General features: G+C 44.9%; 1 protein-coding gene across 4 annotated transcripts in view; it reads left to right on the top strand.

Annotated features, from left to right (window-relative positions):
* Positions 1–12,091: 12,091 nt before the first annotated feature.
* The window catches only part of ARHGEF37 (Rho guanine nucleotide exchange factor 37), a 90,590-nt gene continuing 84,965 nt past the window's right edge, over positions 12,092–17,716 (top strand). For 2 of the 4 annotated variants that reach the window (XM_063928029.1, XM_063928027.1), the window contains exons 1-2: positions 12,092–12,210; positions 13,498–13,834. In XM_063928029.1, coding sequence (XP_063784099.1) covers positions 12,179–12,210; positions 13,498–13,834 — 369 coding nt within the window. In that variant the 5' untranslated portion in view covers positions 12,092–12,178. Of the gene's footprint in view, positions 12,211–13,497; positions 13,835–17,103; positions 17,194–17,716 lie in introns of those variants that run through there. The other 2 variants (XM_063928028.1, XM_063928030.1) reach the window with 2 other exon arrangements.

The raw sequence follows: 17,716 nt of genomic DNA, 5'->3' as shown, positions 1-17,716 counted from the left end.
TTATGAATTTTAATTATAAGTGAGAACTTTAGATATACCAAAGGGAATCACCAGCTCCCTGGGGAAACCTTACCATTTATATATATATATATATATATATATATATATATATATATATATATATATATATATACACACACACACACACACACACACACACACACACACACACACACACACACACACACACACACAGACACACTATTTTTACGGACCCAGCATATACTGGGTCACCTCAGTCCCCACACCCGTGATAGGCTCCGCCCAGTTCTGGAAACCCCCCCATGTAAATCCTGCGTTTGCCACTGATCGCAGAGGCCGTCAGGGTCTCAGAAGCGCCCACTTGCCAAATTGTTGACACAGATATCGACACGGATTCTGACTCCAGTGTCGATGGCGATGATGCAAAGTTGCAGCCTAAAATGGCTAAAGCCATCCGTTACATGATTATAGCAATGAAAGATGTGTTGCACATCACAGAGGAAACCCCAGTCCCTGACAAGATGGTTTATATGTATGGGGAGAAAAGGCAAGAGGTGACCTTTCCCCCTTCACATGAGTTAAATGAGTTATGTGAAAAAGCTTGGGAATCTCCAGATAGAAAACTGCAGATTTCCAAACGGATGCTTATGGTGTATCCTTTCCCGCCAACCGACAGGTTGCGCTGGGAATCCTCCCCTAGGGTAGACAAAGCTTTAACACGCTTATCCAAGAGGGTAGCCCTGCCGTCACAGGATACGGCCACCCTTAAAGATGCTGCGGATAGAAAGCAGGAGGATATCCTGAAGTCTATTTATTCACATTCAGGTACCTTACTACGGCCAGCGATTGCGTCGGCCTGGATGTGTAGTGCTGCAGCAGCATGGACAGATACCTTATCTGAGGAACTTGATACCTTGGGCAAGGATACTATATTACTAACCCTGGGGCATATAAAAGACGCTGTCCTATATATGAGAGATGCTCAAAGAGACTTTAGCCTACTGGGGCCTAGAATAAATGCAATGTCGACTTCTGCCAGAAGGGTCCTGTGGACTCGGCAATGGACAGGCGATGCCGACTCAAAAAGGCACATGGAGGTTTTACCTTACAAGGGTGAGGAATTGTTTGGGGACGGTCTCTCGGACCTGGTCTCCACAGCTACGGCTGGAAAGTCAAATTTTTTGCCATATGTTCTCTCACAACCTAAGAAAGCACCGTATTACCAAATGCAGTCCTTTCGATCACAAAAAGGCAAGAAAGTCCGAGGAGCGTCCTTTCTTGCCAGAGGCAGGGGTAGAGGAAAGAAGCTGCACAACACAGCTAGTTCCCAGGAACGGAAGTCCTCCCCGGCTTCTACTAAATCCACCGTGTGACGCTGTGGCACCACAGGTGGAGCCAGGCCCGGTGGGGGCACGTCTCCAAAATTTCAGCCACAAGTGGGTTCACTCACAGGTGGATCCCTGTGCTATAGAGATTGTGTCTCAGGGATACAAGCTGGAATTCGAAGAGATGCCCCCTCACCGTTACCTCAAATCGGCCCTGCCAGCCTCCCTCTTAGAGAGGGAAATAGTGTTAGCTGCAATTCACAAATTGTATCTTCAGCAGGTGGTGGTAAAGGTTCCCCTCCTTCAACAGGGAAGGGGGTTACTATTCGACAATGTTTGTGGTACCGAAACCGGACGGTTCGGTCAGACCCATATTGAATTTAAAATCCCTGAACATATACCTGAAAAGGTTCAAGTTCAAGATGGAATCGCTCAGGGCGGTCATCGCAAGCCTGGAGGAGGGGGATTTTATGGTGTCTCTGGACATAAAGGATGCTTACCTTCATGTCCCCATTTATCCACCTCATCAGGAGTACCTCAGATTTGTGGTACAGGATTGTCATTACCAATTCCAGACGTTGCCGTTAGGTCTCTCCACGGCACCGAGAATATTTACCAAGGTAATGGCGGAAATGATGGTGCTCCTGCGAAAGCAAGGAGTCACAATTATCCCATACTTGGACGATCTCCTCATAAAGGCGAGGTCCAGAGAGCAGTTGCTGATCAACGTAGCACGCTCTCAGGAAGTGTTACAACAGCACGGCTGGATTCTGAATATTCCAAAGTCGCAGCTGATTCCTACGACGCGTCTGCCCTTCCTGGGCATGATTCTGGACACAGACCAGAAGAAGGTTTTTCTCCCGACTGAGAAGGCTCAGGAACTCATGACACTGGTCAGAGACCTCCTAAAACCAAAAAAGGTGTCGGTGCATCACTGCACACGAGTCCTGGGAAAGATGGTGGCGTCATACGAGGCCATTCCCTTCGACAGGTTCCATGCGAGGACCTTTCAATGGGATCTGTTGGACAAGTGGTCCGGATCGCATCTACAGATCACCCTATCCCCCAGGGCCAGGGTGTCTCTTCTGTGGTGGCTGCAGAGTGCTCACCTTCTCGAGGGCCGCAGATTCGGCATTCAGGACTGGGTCCTGGTGACCACGGATGCAAGCCTCCGAGGGTGGGGGGCAGTCACACAGGGAAGAAATTTCCAGGGTCTGTGGTCAAGTCAGGAGACTTGCCTTCACATCAATATCCTGGAACTAAGAGCCATATACAATGCCCTAAGTCAAGCGGAGACCCTGCTTCGCAACCAATCGGTGCTGATTCAGTCAGACAACATCACCGCAGTGGCTCATGTAAACCGCCAAGGCGGCACAAGGATCAGGGTGGCGATGGCGGAAGCCACCAGAATTCTTCGATGGGCGGAGAATCACGTACGAGCACTGTCAGCAGTGTTCATTCCGGGAGTGGACAAATGGGAAGCAGACTTCCTCAGCAGGCACGACCTCCACCCGGGAGAGTGGGGACTTCATCAAGAAGTCTTCGCGCAGATTGCAGGTCGGTGGGAACTGCCACAGGTAGACATGATGGCATCCCGCCTCAACAAAAAGCTACAGAGGTATTGCGCCAGGTCAAGAGACCCTCAGGCGATAGCTGTAGACGCACTAGTGACACCGTGGATATTCCAGTCGGTTTATGTGTTTCCTCCTCTTCCTCTCATAACCAAGGTGCTGAGAATCATAAGAAAAAGAGGAGTGAGAACAATACTCATTGTTCCGGATTGGCCAAGAAGGACTTGGTATCCAGAGCTGCAAGAAATGCTCACAGAGGACCCATGGCCTCTGCCTCTCAGACAGGATCTGTTGCAACAGGGGCCCTGTCTGTTCCAAGACTTACCGTGGCTGCGTTTGACGGCATGGCGGTTGAACGCCGGATCCTAGCAGAAAAAGGCATTCCGGATGAGGTTATTCCTACGCTCATAAAGGCTAGGAAGGACGTGATGGCTTAACATTATCACCGTATATGGCGAAAATATGTTGCTTGGTGTGAGGCCATGAATGCCCCTACAGAGGAAGTGACTGAGTGACTTTGGGCCTAAAATTGGGTTCACTAAGGTCCAGATTTCGGCCCTATCCATTTTCTTTCAAAAAGAACTGGCTTCTCTTCCTGAAGTTCAGACGTTTGTAAAGGGAGTGCTGCATATTCAGCCCCCGTTTGTGCCTCCAGTGGCACCTTGGGATCTTAACGTGGTGTTGTTTCCTGAAATCACACTGGTTTGAGCCACTTAAAACCGTGGAGTTAAAATTTCTCACGTGGAAGGTGGTCATGCTGTTAGCCTTGGCTTCAGCTAGGCGTGTGTCAGAATTAGCGGCTTTGTCACATAAAAGCCCCTATCTGGTTTTCCATGTGGACAGGGCAGAATTGCGGACCCGTCCACAATTTCTGCCAAAAGTGGTGTCATCTTTTCATATGAACCAACCTATTGTGGTGCCTGTGGCTACTCGTGACTTGGAGGATTCCGAGTTGCTAGATGTGGTCAGGGCTTTGAAGGTTTATGTGGCCAGAACGGCGAGAGTCAGAAAAACTAAGTAACTGTTTATCCTGTATGCACCCAACAAGCTGGGTGCTCCTGCTTCAAAGCAAACTATTGCTCGCTGGATCTGTAACACGATTCAGCAGGCTCATTCTGCGGCTGGATTGCCGCTACCAAAATCAGTAAAAGCCCATTCCACAAGGAAGGTGGGCTCTTCTTGGGCGGCTGCCCGAGGGGTCTCGGCATTACAGCTTTGCCGAGCAGCAACTTGGTCGGGTTCAAACACTTTTGCAAAGTTCTACAAGTTTGATACCCTGGCTGAGGAGGACCTTGTGTTTGCTCATTCGGTGCTGCAGAGTCATCCGCGCACTCCCGCCCGTTTGGGAGCTTTGGTATAATCCCCATGGTCCTTACGGAGTCCCCAGCATCCACTAGGACGTTAGAGAAAATAAGATTTTACTTACCGGTAAATCTATTTCTCGTAGTCCGTAGTGGATGCTGGGCGCCCGTCCCAAGTGCGGACTTCTTCTGCAATACCTGTATATAGTTATTGCTTACATAAGGGTTATGTTATGGTTGCATCAGGGTTTATCTGATGCTCTGTTGTTGTTCATACTGTTAACTGGGTAAGTTTATCACGAGTTATACGGTGTGATTGGTGTGGCTGGTATGAGTCTTACCCTGGATTCCAAAATCCTTTCCTTGTACTGTCAGCTCTTCCGCACACTTTCTTTAACTGAGGTCTGGAGGAGGGACATAGAGGGAGGAGCCAGTGCACACCAGTATCCTAATTCTTTCTTAAAGTGCCCTGTCTCCTTCGGAGCCTGTCTATTCCCCATGGTCCTTACGGAGTCCCCAGCATCCACTACGGACTACGAAAAATAGATTTACCGGTAAGTAAAATCTTATTTTTTTGGCGTGCGCACACAGTACCCGTAAGACATTTTTTCTACTTGCACCACTGGATACGAGTATCCACTGTTGGACTTATCAGATGCTATGCAAGATAAGAGCAGTGAGGGGGAGAATAACGAGCAAACGGATGAGAGGTTGGGTTAAATGTTGGGTAAAATAAGTAATTATTCTAGTATTATAAAGGTAAAGGCATCAGGACTCTGGATATGTGGAATAAATAAGCGAGCAGAGTCAACAAGGACATCAAAGCAACCGGATAGGGGACAGAAATATGTGCTGGTGTTGATGGTGAGGGAGATTTAAGAGCAGATGGTTATTTTTGTGTGGAGGGAAGATGATTAGCCCTGTATTGGACTTGCTGAGCTTTAGGTAGCATGGGGAAATCCATGTAAAATTTTATATTTTGAAACAAAGATTCCTCTGTCTTCCTAAAGGGCCCCATATACTTTCCCCCGATCACCCCGGCAGCCTCCCGGGGGCAGGATCACCCAAGATACATCGTATGCTGTCCTTTTGCATACATAGTAACATAGTATCTAAGGTTGAAAAAAGACAATTGTCCATCGAGTTCAACCTATTTGTGGTCCCCTATGCAGGATTATTTGGTCTAAGATTTTGACTGATGCTGAAGTCAGCCGTTGCGTTTTATCCCTCTTTTTATAGTAACTATAGTGCGTGACTATGCCCCATAACCCTGGATATCCTTATCCATTAGGAATTTATCTAACCCATTCTTAAAGGTGTTGACTGAGTCCGCCATTACAACTCCCTCAGGCAGGGAATTCCAAACACGTATTGTCCTTACCGTGAAAAAGCCTTTACGCCGTATTGTGCGGAATCTCCTCTCCTCTAACCTGAGCGAGTGTCCACGAGTCCTCTGTGTTGATCTAACCAAAAACAGGTCCCGCGCAAGCTCTGTGTATTGTCCCCTTATATATTTGTAGATGTTGATCATGTCCCCTCTTAGTCTCCTCTTTTCCAGTGTAAACATGCCTAGTCTTGCAAGCCTTTCCTCTTATTCCAGCGTCTCCATGCCCTTAAATGGTTTGGTTGCCCGCCTCTGAACCTTTTCTAGCTCCAGGATATCCTTTTTGTAGTATGTTGCCCAGAATTGTACACAGTATTCAAGGTGTGGCCTCATTAGCGATTTATGTAATGGGAGTATAACGCCCTCGTCCCTTGCATCAATTCCCCGTTTAATGCATGCTAATATCTTATTAGCCTTCTTTGCTGCCATCCTACTTTGGGTACTGCTGCTTAGTTTGCTATCTATGAGGACACCTAAGTCTTTTTCCAGTACAGAATCCCCTAATTTTATCCCATTCAGTATGTAGGTGGTATATTTGTTCTTGATACCACAGTGCATTACTTTACACTTGTCTGTATTGAAGCGCATTCTCCATTTGGCTGCCCATGCTTCTAATTTAACTAAGTCGTTCTGAACAGACTCCGCATCCTCCTCCGTATTTATAGCCTTACACAATCTGGTGTCATCTGCAAATATTGACACCATGCTCTCTAGACCTTCTGTTAGGTCGTTAATGAAAATGTTGAACAATAGTGGTCCTAATACCGAGCCTTGTGGCACACCACTTAGCACTTCAGTCCAATTTGAAAAAGATCCATTAACCACAACACGCTGCTCCCTATTATTTCACCAATTTTTGACCCAAGTGCATATTGTGCTTCCTAGCCCTATTTCTTGTAGCTTGTAGATAAGTCGCATGTGTGGTACTGTGTCGAAAGCTTTGGCAAAATCTAAAAATATTACGTCCACCTCTTTACCCTGATCGAGGTTTGCAATTACTGTTTCATAAAAGCCAAGTAAGTTGGTTTGACAGGATCTGTCCTTCACAAATGCATGTTGATTCCTTTTAGTGGCCTTATTGGCTTCAAGGATCTTCTGAATACTATCCCTTAGAATATCTTCCAATACTTTCCCCAGTATAGATGTAAGACTAACTGGTTTATAATTACCCGGTTCAGCTTTACTTCCCTTTTTGAATATAGGCACTACTTCCGCTATACGCCAGTCTTTGGGAACCATACCTGATATAACTGAATCCTTAAAGATCAAAAATAGCGGTTTTGCAAGTTCAGAGTGAAGCTCCATTAGAACCCTTGGGTGAATTCCATCGGGACCCGGTGACTTGTTAATCTTTAAATGCTTTAATCGGTCACAGACTACCTCCTCACTTAAATAAGTACCTATCAGTGGGATATTCTCAATATTGAGATTGTGTGTTAGTCCCTGAATTGGGTCCTCTCTCGTAAATACTGTTGAAAAAAACGAATTTAGTGTGTCCGCTATGTCATTATAATTTTTGATTAAGACTCCCAACTATACTCTCCTTCTTTAATCTCTTGCTATTAATGTATTTAAATATTTTTTGGGGATTCTCTTTGCTTTTCTTTGCTACTAGTTTTTCAGTTTCTACTTTAGCCGCTCTTATTTCTTTTTTGCATATTTCGTTACAGTCCTTATAGTGCTGAAATGATTCCGCATTCCCGTCAGATTTGTATTTTTTAAATGCTCGCCTTTTCTTGCCCATAAGTTCATTTATCTTTTAGTTAAGCCACATCGGTTTATGACTTTTATTCCTTTTTTTTTTTGCTGCTCGTAGGAATAAATTTGAGAGTATTTTTAGCTAGCAGTGATTTTATTACCTCCCATTTCTCCGTAGTATTTTTTCCTAGAAACAAACCTTCCCATTCAATATTCCTTAAAGCTTTCCTCATCCTTTCAAAATTGGCTTTGCTAAAGTTTAGAGTCCTAGTTGAGCCAGTATAGGACTGTTTATGAAAACTTATATTGAATGTGACCATATTGTGGTCGCTGTTTCCTATGGGCTCCCCTACTATAATACCTGATACCAATTCTCCATTGTTTGTTAATACCAGGTCTAAAATTGCATTGTACCTGGTAGGTTCCTTAATTAGTTGAACTAAGTAGTTATCATTTAGTGTGTTTAAAAACATATTACCCCTAGCAGTGTTTTATGAATCGGTTTTCCAGTTTATCTCTGGATAGTTAAAATCTCCCATCACTACTATGTCACCTACTCCTGCTGCTCTTTCAGTTTGCTTCAGTAACAATTTCTCATCAGATACATTAATACCAGGCAGCCTGTAGCATACACCCAATACTAACTTTTTTTATTCCTTTTCGCCACATGCAATTTCTACCCATAACGTCTCTACAGTGTCTACAGTCCCCTCCTGCATATCTTCCCGTATATCAGGTTTTAAAAATGGTTTTAAGTAAAGACACACCCCTCCACCCCTTTAATTTAGGCTCTCTCCTAAACAGCGTATAGCCCTCTAGATTGACTGTCCAATCATAAGATTCGTCCCACCAAGTTTCAGTACTGCCTATAATATCATACTGTTTGCTTGCTGCAAGTATTTCTAGTTCGCCCTTTTTACCAATAAGGCTTCTAGCGGTCACATGCATACAACTAAGATAAGTATTTCCCCTTGCGTTAGGGACATTATTCACCTTTATGTAGCAACGATGACCCGTAATCGTAATTAGTTAGTTATTTGATAAAACCTCTTTTCGTACCCATGTTAATACCCTTACTGGCTGCTCTTACCCTCCCCCCAAATTCTCCCCCATATCGTTTACTACCGCCATCCCCACTATTCTCACTGCACGACCCGTAGTTTCTAGCTAAACCCTCCCCCAGGCTCCTAGTTTAATATATCCTCCAACCTTCTAACCATCCTTCCCCCCCCAGCACCGCTGCCCCCTCCTCATTTAGGTGCAATCCATCGCGACAAAAAAGATGGCGACTGACTGAGAAGTCCGCCCAGTGTTCCAGGAACACAAACCCCTCTTTCCTGCACCAATCCCTAAGCCACACATTTACCTCCCTAATCTCCCTCTGCCTCCCTGGACTAGCGCGTAGCACGGGTAATATTTCTGAGAATATTACCTAAGATGTCTTTGCCTTAAGTTTCTTGCCTATAGTCTTTCTAAAGGACATCCCACCTTCCGCTAACTTTGTCATTGGTGCCAACATGCACCCAGACCGCCGGGTCTTTCCCAGCACCTCCCAACATTCTATCTACCCGGTCCACGATGTGCCGCACCCAGGAGACAACAGACTGTACGGCGATCACGGTCCCGGTAGCAGATTGCCCTATATGCCTTCCTGGTGATAGAATCCCCTACCACCACAATATGACTAGGTACCTCACTATCTTTTATCCCAACTGCGCCAGAGGGACCGCTCCTCTGGATGCTAGAGGGAACAGTCCCCTCCGGCACCCTCATTTCCTCACTATCCTCCACCGAATCCTCGTCCAGTCGTGCAAATTTATTCAGGTTTGTTAGTTCGGAGATGTCGAGCCTCCCCCTCTTTTTCTTCCTTCTAACTGTGACCCAGCTGGCTACCTGATTATCCTCTTCTACTGGTGACCCTTCCCGCTGCTCCTCCACCGTTCTATCTAATCCTTGCTCGAGATTGTGAACCTCCCTCAGTCGCGTAACGGTTTGCTCTAGATCAGTTACCTGGGCTTCCAGGGCAACCGTTCGCACACACCTCGTGCAGATGTAATCACACTGGGATGGTTGCTCCAGGTGCGTGTACATCTTGCACAACATGCACTGAGTGAGGTCCCCAATCACAGCCCCCCCCCCCCCCCCCCATATTGTTTGTAAGGTCTAACTCCCTGTTACTCTCAAAAGAAAAAGAAGAAGCAAAACAATCTGGGCAAAAACACTCACTTATACAATAATTAAGTTGGGCTTATACTTATCTATCTTTGTGCTCTCCTTGATTCTTCGCTTTTATGCAGCCGTAGTCCCCGGCTCCTCCAGTGGCAGCAGCTGTAATGGCAGCAGTCTCCGTCCCCTTCCGTCCTCTCCTATGATGACTGCAGCAGCCGGCTTCCTCATAACCTTGTGCAGCTCAGTAGAGGGTTCTGACCCCACAGGCTGGTTCCTAGTCACACACAAAAACAAAACAAAAAAACAGGCACCCTACACACCCAAAAACTCTGCCCCTTGCTCACACACTAGTCCCAACCCCTCACACACACAGTACTCTCAGCCCCTCACTCACACACTAATCTCAGCATCTCTCTCACACAGAATTATCAGCCCCTCAGTCACACACTACACTCTGCCCCTCACTCACTCAAGATTAAAGCCCCTTGATATCCTTTTTACAATGAGAGCGGCGGCAGCAGCAGCTGTTACACTTGCTGCGCTCCGCTGTGACCCCCCTCTCTGTCTCCGCTCTCACCGGCTCCCTATCCCACAATCCGGTGCCTAATACCTCTGGCCCGATCCTGTACCCCCTCTCACGGCAGCTCCTCTCACCTCCTCTCACGCGTGCCTGACCCCCGCTCTGTGTCGCTTCCGGTTCTCCTCCTGCACAGCGTCTCCTCGTCTGTCTCTCGTCGATGTATCTTGGGCGATCCCAGCCATGCCTGCGGGGTCGGACATGATTGAATGTGCTTCACATTCAATCTGGAGGATCCGATCCGATCTGCGTTCCCGTGAGCATCGGAAACACCTCCAAAATGTCTGTTTTCATCCGATTATATCGAGCCGAATGCCTGAAATCGGATTAAATCGGGCATTATCGTCCTAGTGTATGGGGCCCTTTAGTCACCATAGAGTTTATACAGTGTGACAGAGGGCTGCTGCGTCTTGTTTGTGCCTTTGGTCCCAATTTGAAAACTTGCATGCTATGCTTTGAAAAATAACACAGAATTGTGCAGTTGTATTAAAACAGGAAGTGGTATATAGCTAAACCCACACCCCCCAATCTAAAAATAAGAATAAATAAATAATACAGTCATTTTAATAAAAATCATCCCTGAATTTGAAACCTTTATTATTTGCAGGACCAGTTACTTTTTACATTTATTATTATTATTATTATTATTATTATTATTATTATTATTATTATTATTATTTAATAATAATAATACTAGAGGCATACTTTATTATTCATTATTACTTTATTGCAATATATACATAATATTTCAAAACATTAGCACAATAACACATTCATGTGTTTCATTTCTGGTAGTCAAAAGTATCCTACTTGGAGATCCAATTACTGGTCCTTCCTTATGGTCTGTAAGCCTTGATTTTATCTTACTTATAAGTAGTCACTGCTAGTGTTCGTGAGACATTTGGGGCCGATGTTTTAAGCCTGGAGAAGTGATAAACCAGTGATAAGTGCAAGGTGATAACGCACCAGTCACTCAGCTCCTTACTGTAAATTTACATATTGGAGCTGATTGGCTGGTGTGTTATCACCTTGCACTTATCACTGCTTTATCACTTCTGTATCCCTTCTCCAGGCTTAATACATCTGTCCCATTGTACCTAGTGAGGAACTCGACTTTATTTACGATGCACACAGGGGATCCGGTCTGAAGATCGACCGTGTCTAGGTCGACAATGTTTATGTCGACCACCATAGGTCGACAGTCACTAGGTCGACATGGATGGAAGGTCGACAGGGTTTCTAGGTCGACATGTGCTAGGTCGACAGGTCTAAAGGTCGACATGAGTTTTTCACTTTTTATTTTTGGATTTTTTCATACTTAACGATCCACGTGGACTACGATTGGAACGGTAAAGTGTGCCGAGCGAAGCGGTAGCGGAGCAAAGGCACCATGCCCGAAGCATGGCGAGCGAAGCGGTGCACTAATTTGGGATCCCGGTCACTTTACGAAGAAAACGACACCAAAAAAAAAAAAAAATCCTCATGTCGACCTTTAGACCTGTCGACCTAGCACATGTCGACCTAGAAACCCTGTCGACCTTCCATCCATGTCGACCTAGTGACTGTCGACCTATAGTGGTCGACCTAAACATTGTCGACCTAGATACTGTCGATAAAACGAACCACACCCGATGCACAGGTGGTGGCAGAAGTGATCGGTACTGCATCTTCTGTAGCAGCGGATCTGAGAAGGTATGTAGATGACGTAGGTGTCCTCTTTTGAAGTGAGATGCCAACCTATGTCTTAAAACCTACTGCATGTTTCCGATGATGCAGCATCGAATCACTGTAAGCAACATTGGGCAGTCCATAGGACATCTGAGTAACTAAAGGGCCCCATACACTAGATCGATATGTCTGAGGCTGAAGTCGGAGGCAATTTCCCTTGAACTCTAAGGTTATCCACTGCAACAAGGGTATTATCTGATCCATAACATTCCAATTTCCCTTATGTGTACAATGCTCTTACAATCACAGGTCTGCTGCTTTAGCACAGAGCACGCCATCGGGAGTTTCAAGAGGTACAGAACATTCACCATCCTGTACGCAGAGCTATCCAGAACATCAAGTTTCATATGATGAAGACCATATATATGAAACAAGCCCATTTAATTCTCACCAAGAGTATGAGGATGTCACATGTGTGAGAAATAGTGAAGATCAGTTGGCTCATGGTTCTCCACCTGAGGGGTAAGTCACAGATGTAAGTATATGCATTAAGATATAGGGGGCAATCTAATAGTCTGCGTGAAGTTTTTTTTTAAAACGCCAATCATTTATATGGCAAAATCAGGATGGTTTTTCTGTGTAAATGATTGCCCCTCTAAAAAAACAAAACAAAAACTGGATCTTGCACAAAGTCTTGCACTTCCTGTTTCTCGCACTATTACATTCCCCTTAGTATGTGCCTTTACTTTCTGTTTAAAAGACCGCTAAACCCCAAACTTTTTACATGTTCAACTATTACTCATGAAGGACAGCTGAAGCTAGATCATTTAGCTTGTGTCCTGATGAGATCTGACGCAGGTCAAAAAGCTGAGAATGTAGTCTTTTCAGTGACTAGTGAAATCAACTAGTACACACAGTGTATCTCTGCAAACAAGTCCGCCACGCGGTCAGTCATTCTACGTGTGTTCTTTTAGAGAAGTGCTTCCCTTCTTACCGTACAACCTACTGCAGGGGGTGAAAGAAGATATAGTAGACCTATCCATTATTCATCTCTGTAATACACAGCTGTTCATATTACTTATAATATTAAAGAATGACTTTATTCTTTAAAGTTATGCCTGGGCTTAAGGCATACTACCCAATTTGCATGATGATAAATTATGAATTGAACATGTCATCAATATACAGGTGAAACTCAGAAAATTAGAATATCGTGCAAAAGTTCATTCATTTCAGTAATTCAACTTAAAAGGTGAAAGTAATATATTATATAGACTCATTACGTGCAAAGTGAGATATTTCAAGCCTTTATTTGTTATAATTTTGATGATTGTGGTTTACATCCTAAGAAAATCCAAAATCTCAGAAATTTAGAATATTACATAAAATCGGCGTGGCATGGATTCTATCAGCCTGTGGCACTGCTGAGGTGTTATGGAAGACCAGGATGCTTCAATAGCGGCCTTCAGCTCTTCTGCATTGTTCTGTCTCATGTCTCTCATCCTTCTCTTGGCAATGCCCCATAGATTACTTACGTATATTAGAAGATTAGCTGCAGGAAAGTTACTACAGTAAAACAATTTAAACAATATATGGTATATTGAACTATAGTTTCTTCACATTGCCAGTTGTGAAACACATCCACACGTGCATACAATAAGCAATATTTGAGTCTAATTGAAGTTTGATTTTCTCCTGTATTAAGTATGTTATGCTCTGATACCTGTAAATATAGTCCAATATTATGTTTGTGTTATCATTAACAAACTCAGTTTGCATATTTTAGATAATGTAATAACTGTAGAATTTGTTTTTCATCCAGGTTCTCTGAATCCATGGATAACGCTCCCAAAGAAGGAGATGAGCCACTGTCACGATATGGATCACATTCCCTTAAACAAAGTTCCCATACCCAGAATGTTTCCACATCACATAATAGGTCACCTGTCCAAGGCAGGTCCAGCTATGTGGACACACAACCAGCAGAAAGCAGTATGCTATATGAAAACCTTCCTGAGATAGAGGAGCCTTTGTATGAGGATGTTCCAGAATCCACTAGGACGACAAATCCAGCAGTAGAAGAACTGATTAATACAGAATCGTCATATGTTCATTCACTACGTTTGCTCACTTCTCAAATTCAGCCTAAATTGGAGCAGGTATTTTAAACTTGCTAAAGTAATTGCATATACATTCTGTCTTAAACCATGGCTATTCAAAAGAATGGCACATTAATTTAGGACAGTGACACATATATACACCAGTGTTGTCCATACCTCTTGTATACTATGGCACCTATACTGTGGATGGCTGGATATGAGAACCATAAACTAGCAGAACCACTTTTAGAGGCACAAAAATATCTATCCTATGCAGCCAAGGTAGATCTCTTTACCGGCGGCCGGGATCCCGACGGTCGTGGACACTCATGAGTGGGAATAGTCTCTGTTGGTCGGCATGCCGACTGTCAGGATAGGGCGGAATGTAGGTGGAGGTGTTGTGACCGGTGGTCTCCTGACCGCTTGTCACATAACTACATCCCGTCAAAAGGTGAAGAAAAGAAGAGATGGGGAGGGAACGGGGACAATTGATGAATCAATAAACAAACAAACAAAGCCCTTCACATAAGGTATCAGAGAGTAGGTGTAGATAGAAATGTCAATATATAAAGTATATAAACTGTAAGAACCTTGTGAAGAAGTGTAGTAAGGGTAGACATAGCAGTGTTTATATGGGGAAGATGGAAGTGAACAGACTGGATATTGGGAGTTCATAAAAGCCTGGATATGTAGTTTAAAAAATTATTCTAGTTTCAGTGGTAGAGTCAAGATCAAAGTGTGTGATCAAACCAAATACTGAGAAATTGTGTGCTCGTGTATTATTCTGGTGATATGTTTAAACTTTTAAATCTACCAAACTTTGTTCATAAAAGCCAGAATTATGGGGGCAGCAACTGGTCTACAGGTGAGAACTATTTTCACAGCATCTAGATCAGTGGCCTCCAACCTTAATTGGGGTGTGAGCTACTTGAGAAAAATTAAACCTCCTGAGAAGCTACTAAAGTTAAAAAAAAAAAAAAAAAAAGCCGTATTTGAATAGTTGCTGGCGCGCTCTCAGTGTTAAGACTGGACTCGTGGGCAAAAAGGTTTCTCGCGCCCCAGCCATTGCTATATTAAAAGTAAAGAATTAGCGCGCGTGCTCCAAAAAGAGGGTGTGGCCTCACTGCAAGGAATGTGGCATTGCAGGAAGAGAGTACCTTTTATCCCAGTTTTGCAACCTGCACGCCCAGACATTGGCCACCACAAGGAGAAAAAAAAAACCTGATTCATGCCCTTTACATTATTTGTCATTTTCCTCCTTATAGTAATGCCCCTTATACATTATGCCACACACGCAATGCCCGTGACACATGCCACACACCGCAATGCCCCTTACACATTACGCCACACACGCAATGCCCCTGACACATTACGCCACACACCGCAATGCCCCTGACACATTACGCCACACACCGCAATGCCCCTGACACATTATGCCACACACCGCAATGCCTGTGATACATTATGCAACACACTGCAATGCCCTTGACACATTATATCACACACCACATTGCCCATGATACAGTATGCTACGCACCATAATGCCCATTACACATATTATCACACACTGCAATGCAAGTGATACATTATGCCACACACCGTAATGCCCATTAGACATTATATCACACACCGCAATGCTGGTTATAAACACCGTAATGCCACACACCATAATGCCCATTACACATTATATCACACACCGCAATACCAGTTATACATTATGCCACACAATGTAATGCCCATTACACATTATGCTCCTCAGTAAGGCTTCTAATTAATTTTAAATTACCTGCTCGTTGTCAGGGGTCTCATGCTCATTGCCAGGTGTTTTATGCTCGTTGCCAGGGGTGTCATGCTCTGGGTTCCATGCTTGTTGCCAGGGGTGTCATGCTCTGGGTTCCATGCTTGTTGCCAGGGGTGTCATGCTTATAACTAGGGATCTTGTTGGCAGTGGTGTAATGTTCGTTGCCATGGGGTGTAACTCTCTGCGTGTCATGCTTGTTAGAGGTCTTGTTGCCAGGGGTGTATTGCTTGTTTCAGGGGTGTAATCAGGGCCGGTCCACCGCATACGCAGGGTACGCAGCTGCATAGAGCGAGCGCCAGATGATGAGGGCGCTGCCACAGTGTTACCCCGCTGCCACGCTGGAGGAGGTAACCTAGCTGGGGCTCTCCCTCCTGTCAGTTCAGCTGTTTGACAAGAGAGTGTGTGTCCCCTGCCTGCCAGCATTCTCTGTTCCCCCCGTGACTCTGTGCCCCAGCACCCTCATCCCCCTCACGCCGCTGCGTGTAATGGAAGTGCCGGGAGCGCCAACGCAGAGCGTCTGTCTCCTCCTTGACGGAGGAGCGCTACGGGCCGGCTGGGGGGGGGGGGGGGGGGTTAATTGCAGACTCCCCCCGAAGTTTGGCAGCAGCCAGCACAGGTCGAGCGACCCGGATTGCGGCTGCGAGCTACCCGACGCTCGCGAGCAACTGGTTGGCAACTGCTGATTTAGATAATATGGCCTATTTGTTTCTGGGTATGTTTGGGTGTATCAGGGATTGGGCGTGGGTAGAGATAATTGTATAGGCAGTACCGAAGATACACTTGTGTCATAGCATGAACTGGGTTGGTATCGCGTGAGTGGCGGCCAGGAGGCGGTCGGTCACCATACTGACGGCTGGATCTCAGCATCGGGGTGGGGGCAAAAGCAACGAAGCCCCTTGCGGGCTCGGTGGCGAGCTGCGCATGCCACAGGTTCTATTTCCACTGTATGGGTGAGTGGAAATAATCCCTGTTAATCGGCATACCGACTGTAGGGATCCAGTGGAGGCGGGATGTAGGGTGAGGTATTGTGACCAGCGGTCTCCTGACCGCTGCTCGCATAACTACATCCCCAACTAGTTCACAAGCTTCCCACCAAAGTCCCTCCACCATGGATAACCACACTAGGAATGAGACAGGCTGCCCTCAGCATATCAGTTCTGCCATCAGAGGCATGATGATATAGGGTAGATAGCATAGAGCTGAGCTAAGACCATACATAATGACATGAAAATGTTTTTGCCCCCTTCCCGATTTCCTCTTCGGACTAGCAGTAATTAAGCCTGATTGTGTCCAGTCTAATTGAACCCACTTATAAATTCAATTTGATTCATTGATTGAATGTGTAACGAAGTGGGCAAGTACTATTTCACACAGGGAAGTTGGTGTCTAATAAATCTATTCCTTCAATAAATGAAACGGTCATTTAAAAACTGTAATTTGTGTTTACTCAGGCTGCCTATGTCTTATATTCAGTTGTTTTTAAGATCTGAAACAATTAAGGTCCGGATACATTTACCAGTGGCCGTGGTTATTCACTTACAGCCCACGATAAGCCCGCAAGCTGCATTCAATACTGATTTCTGTTTGAGCCTGAGGGAAGCTCGAACAGAAATCCATGGTAAGTACCCTTATCGATGGTGCTGCAAAAGCATTAACACATAGCTGCTGGCACTTATCCTGGAACCTATGGGTTAAAGTGCGTTAGCCACAATTGTACCACGTGAGGAAAAGGGTCTGTAATTGACTAGCCTCTTTTCCTCTCATGGTAAGCTTTCAAGCCTGAATTCAGCCATCTGAGAAATATGTAATATTACTGTAGAAGCAATGAGGAAGGGGGCAAAACAAATTCACACCTCTGTAAATTTCTTTTTGTCCAGTTTTAATGCTTAATAAATTGCCATAAAAGATCTGACTAGGAAATATTCCTTCCGTTATAGGGAAATTCCCAGGTTTCAGTGGTTTGTCCCCAAATGTTTTTGTCTTTAACATTGATCAATCTTAAACATATTGCCAGTCACAAGTGTTGTAAGGTTACTAGCCTCCTTGCGGCATGTGTGCGCTCCATGTGATTTGCCAAGCAGGGAGCTTTTATTCAAATAATTGAAGCCATAGTGAATGAGGACTATAACCCGCCCATGTCA

This window comes from Pseudophryne corroboree, chromosome 6 (genome assembly GCF_028390025.1).
Source record: "Pseudophryne corroboree isolate aPseCor3 chromosome 6, aPseCor3.hap2, whole genome shotgun sequence".
Classification (NCBI taxonomy): domain Eukaryota; kingdom Metazoa; phylum Chordata; class Amphibia; order Anura; family Myobatrachidae; genus Pseudophryne; species Pseudophryne corroboree.
Note: the sequence above shows the minus strand (reverse complement) of the source record. Positions and strands in the feature narration are given on the sequence as shown.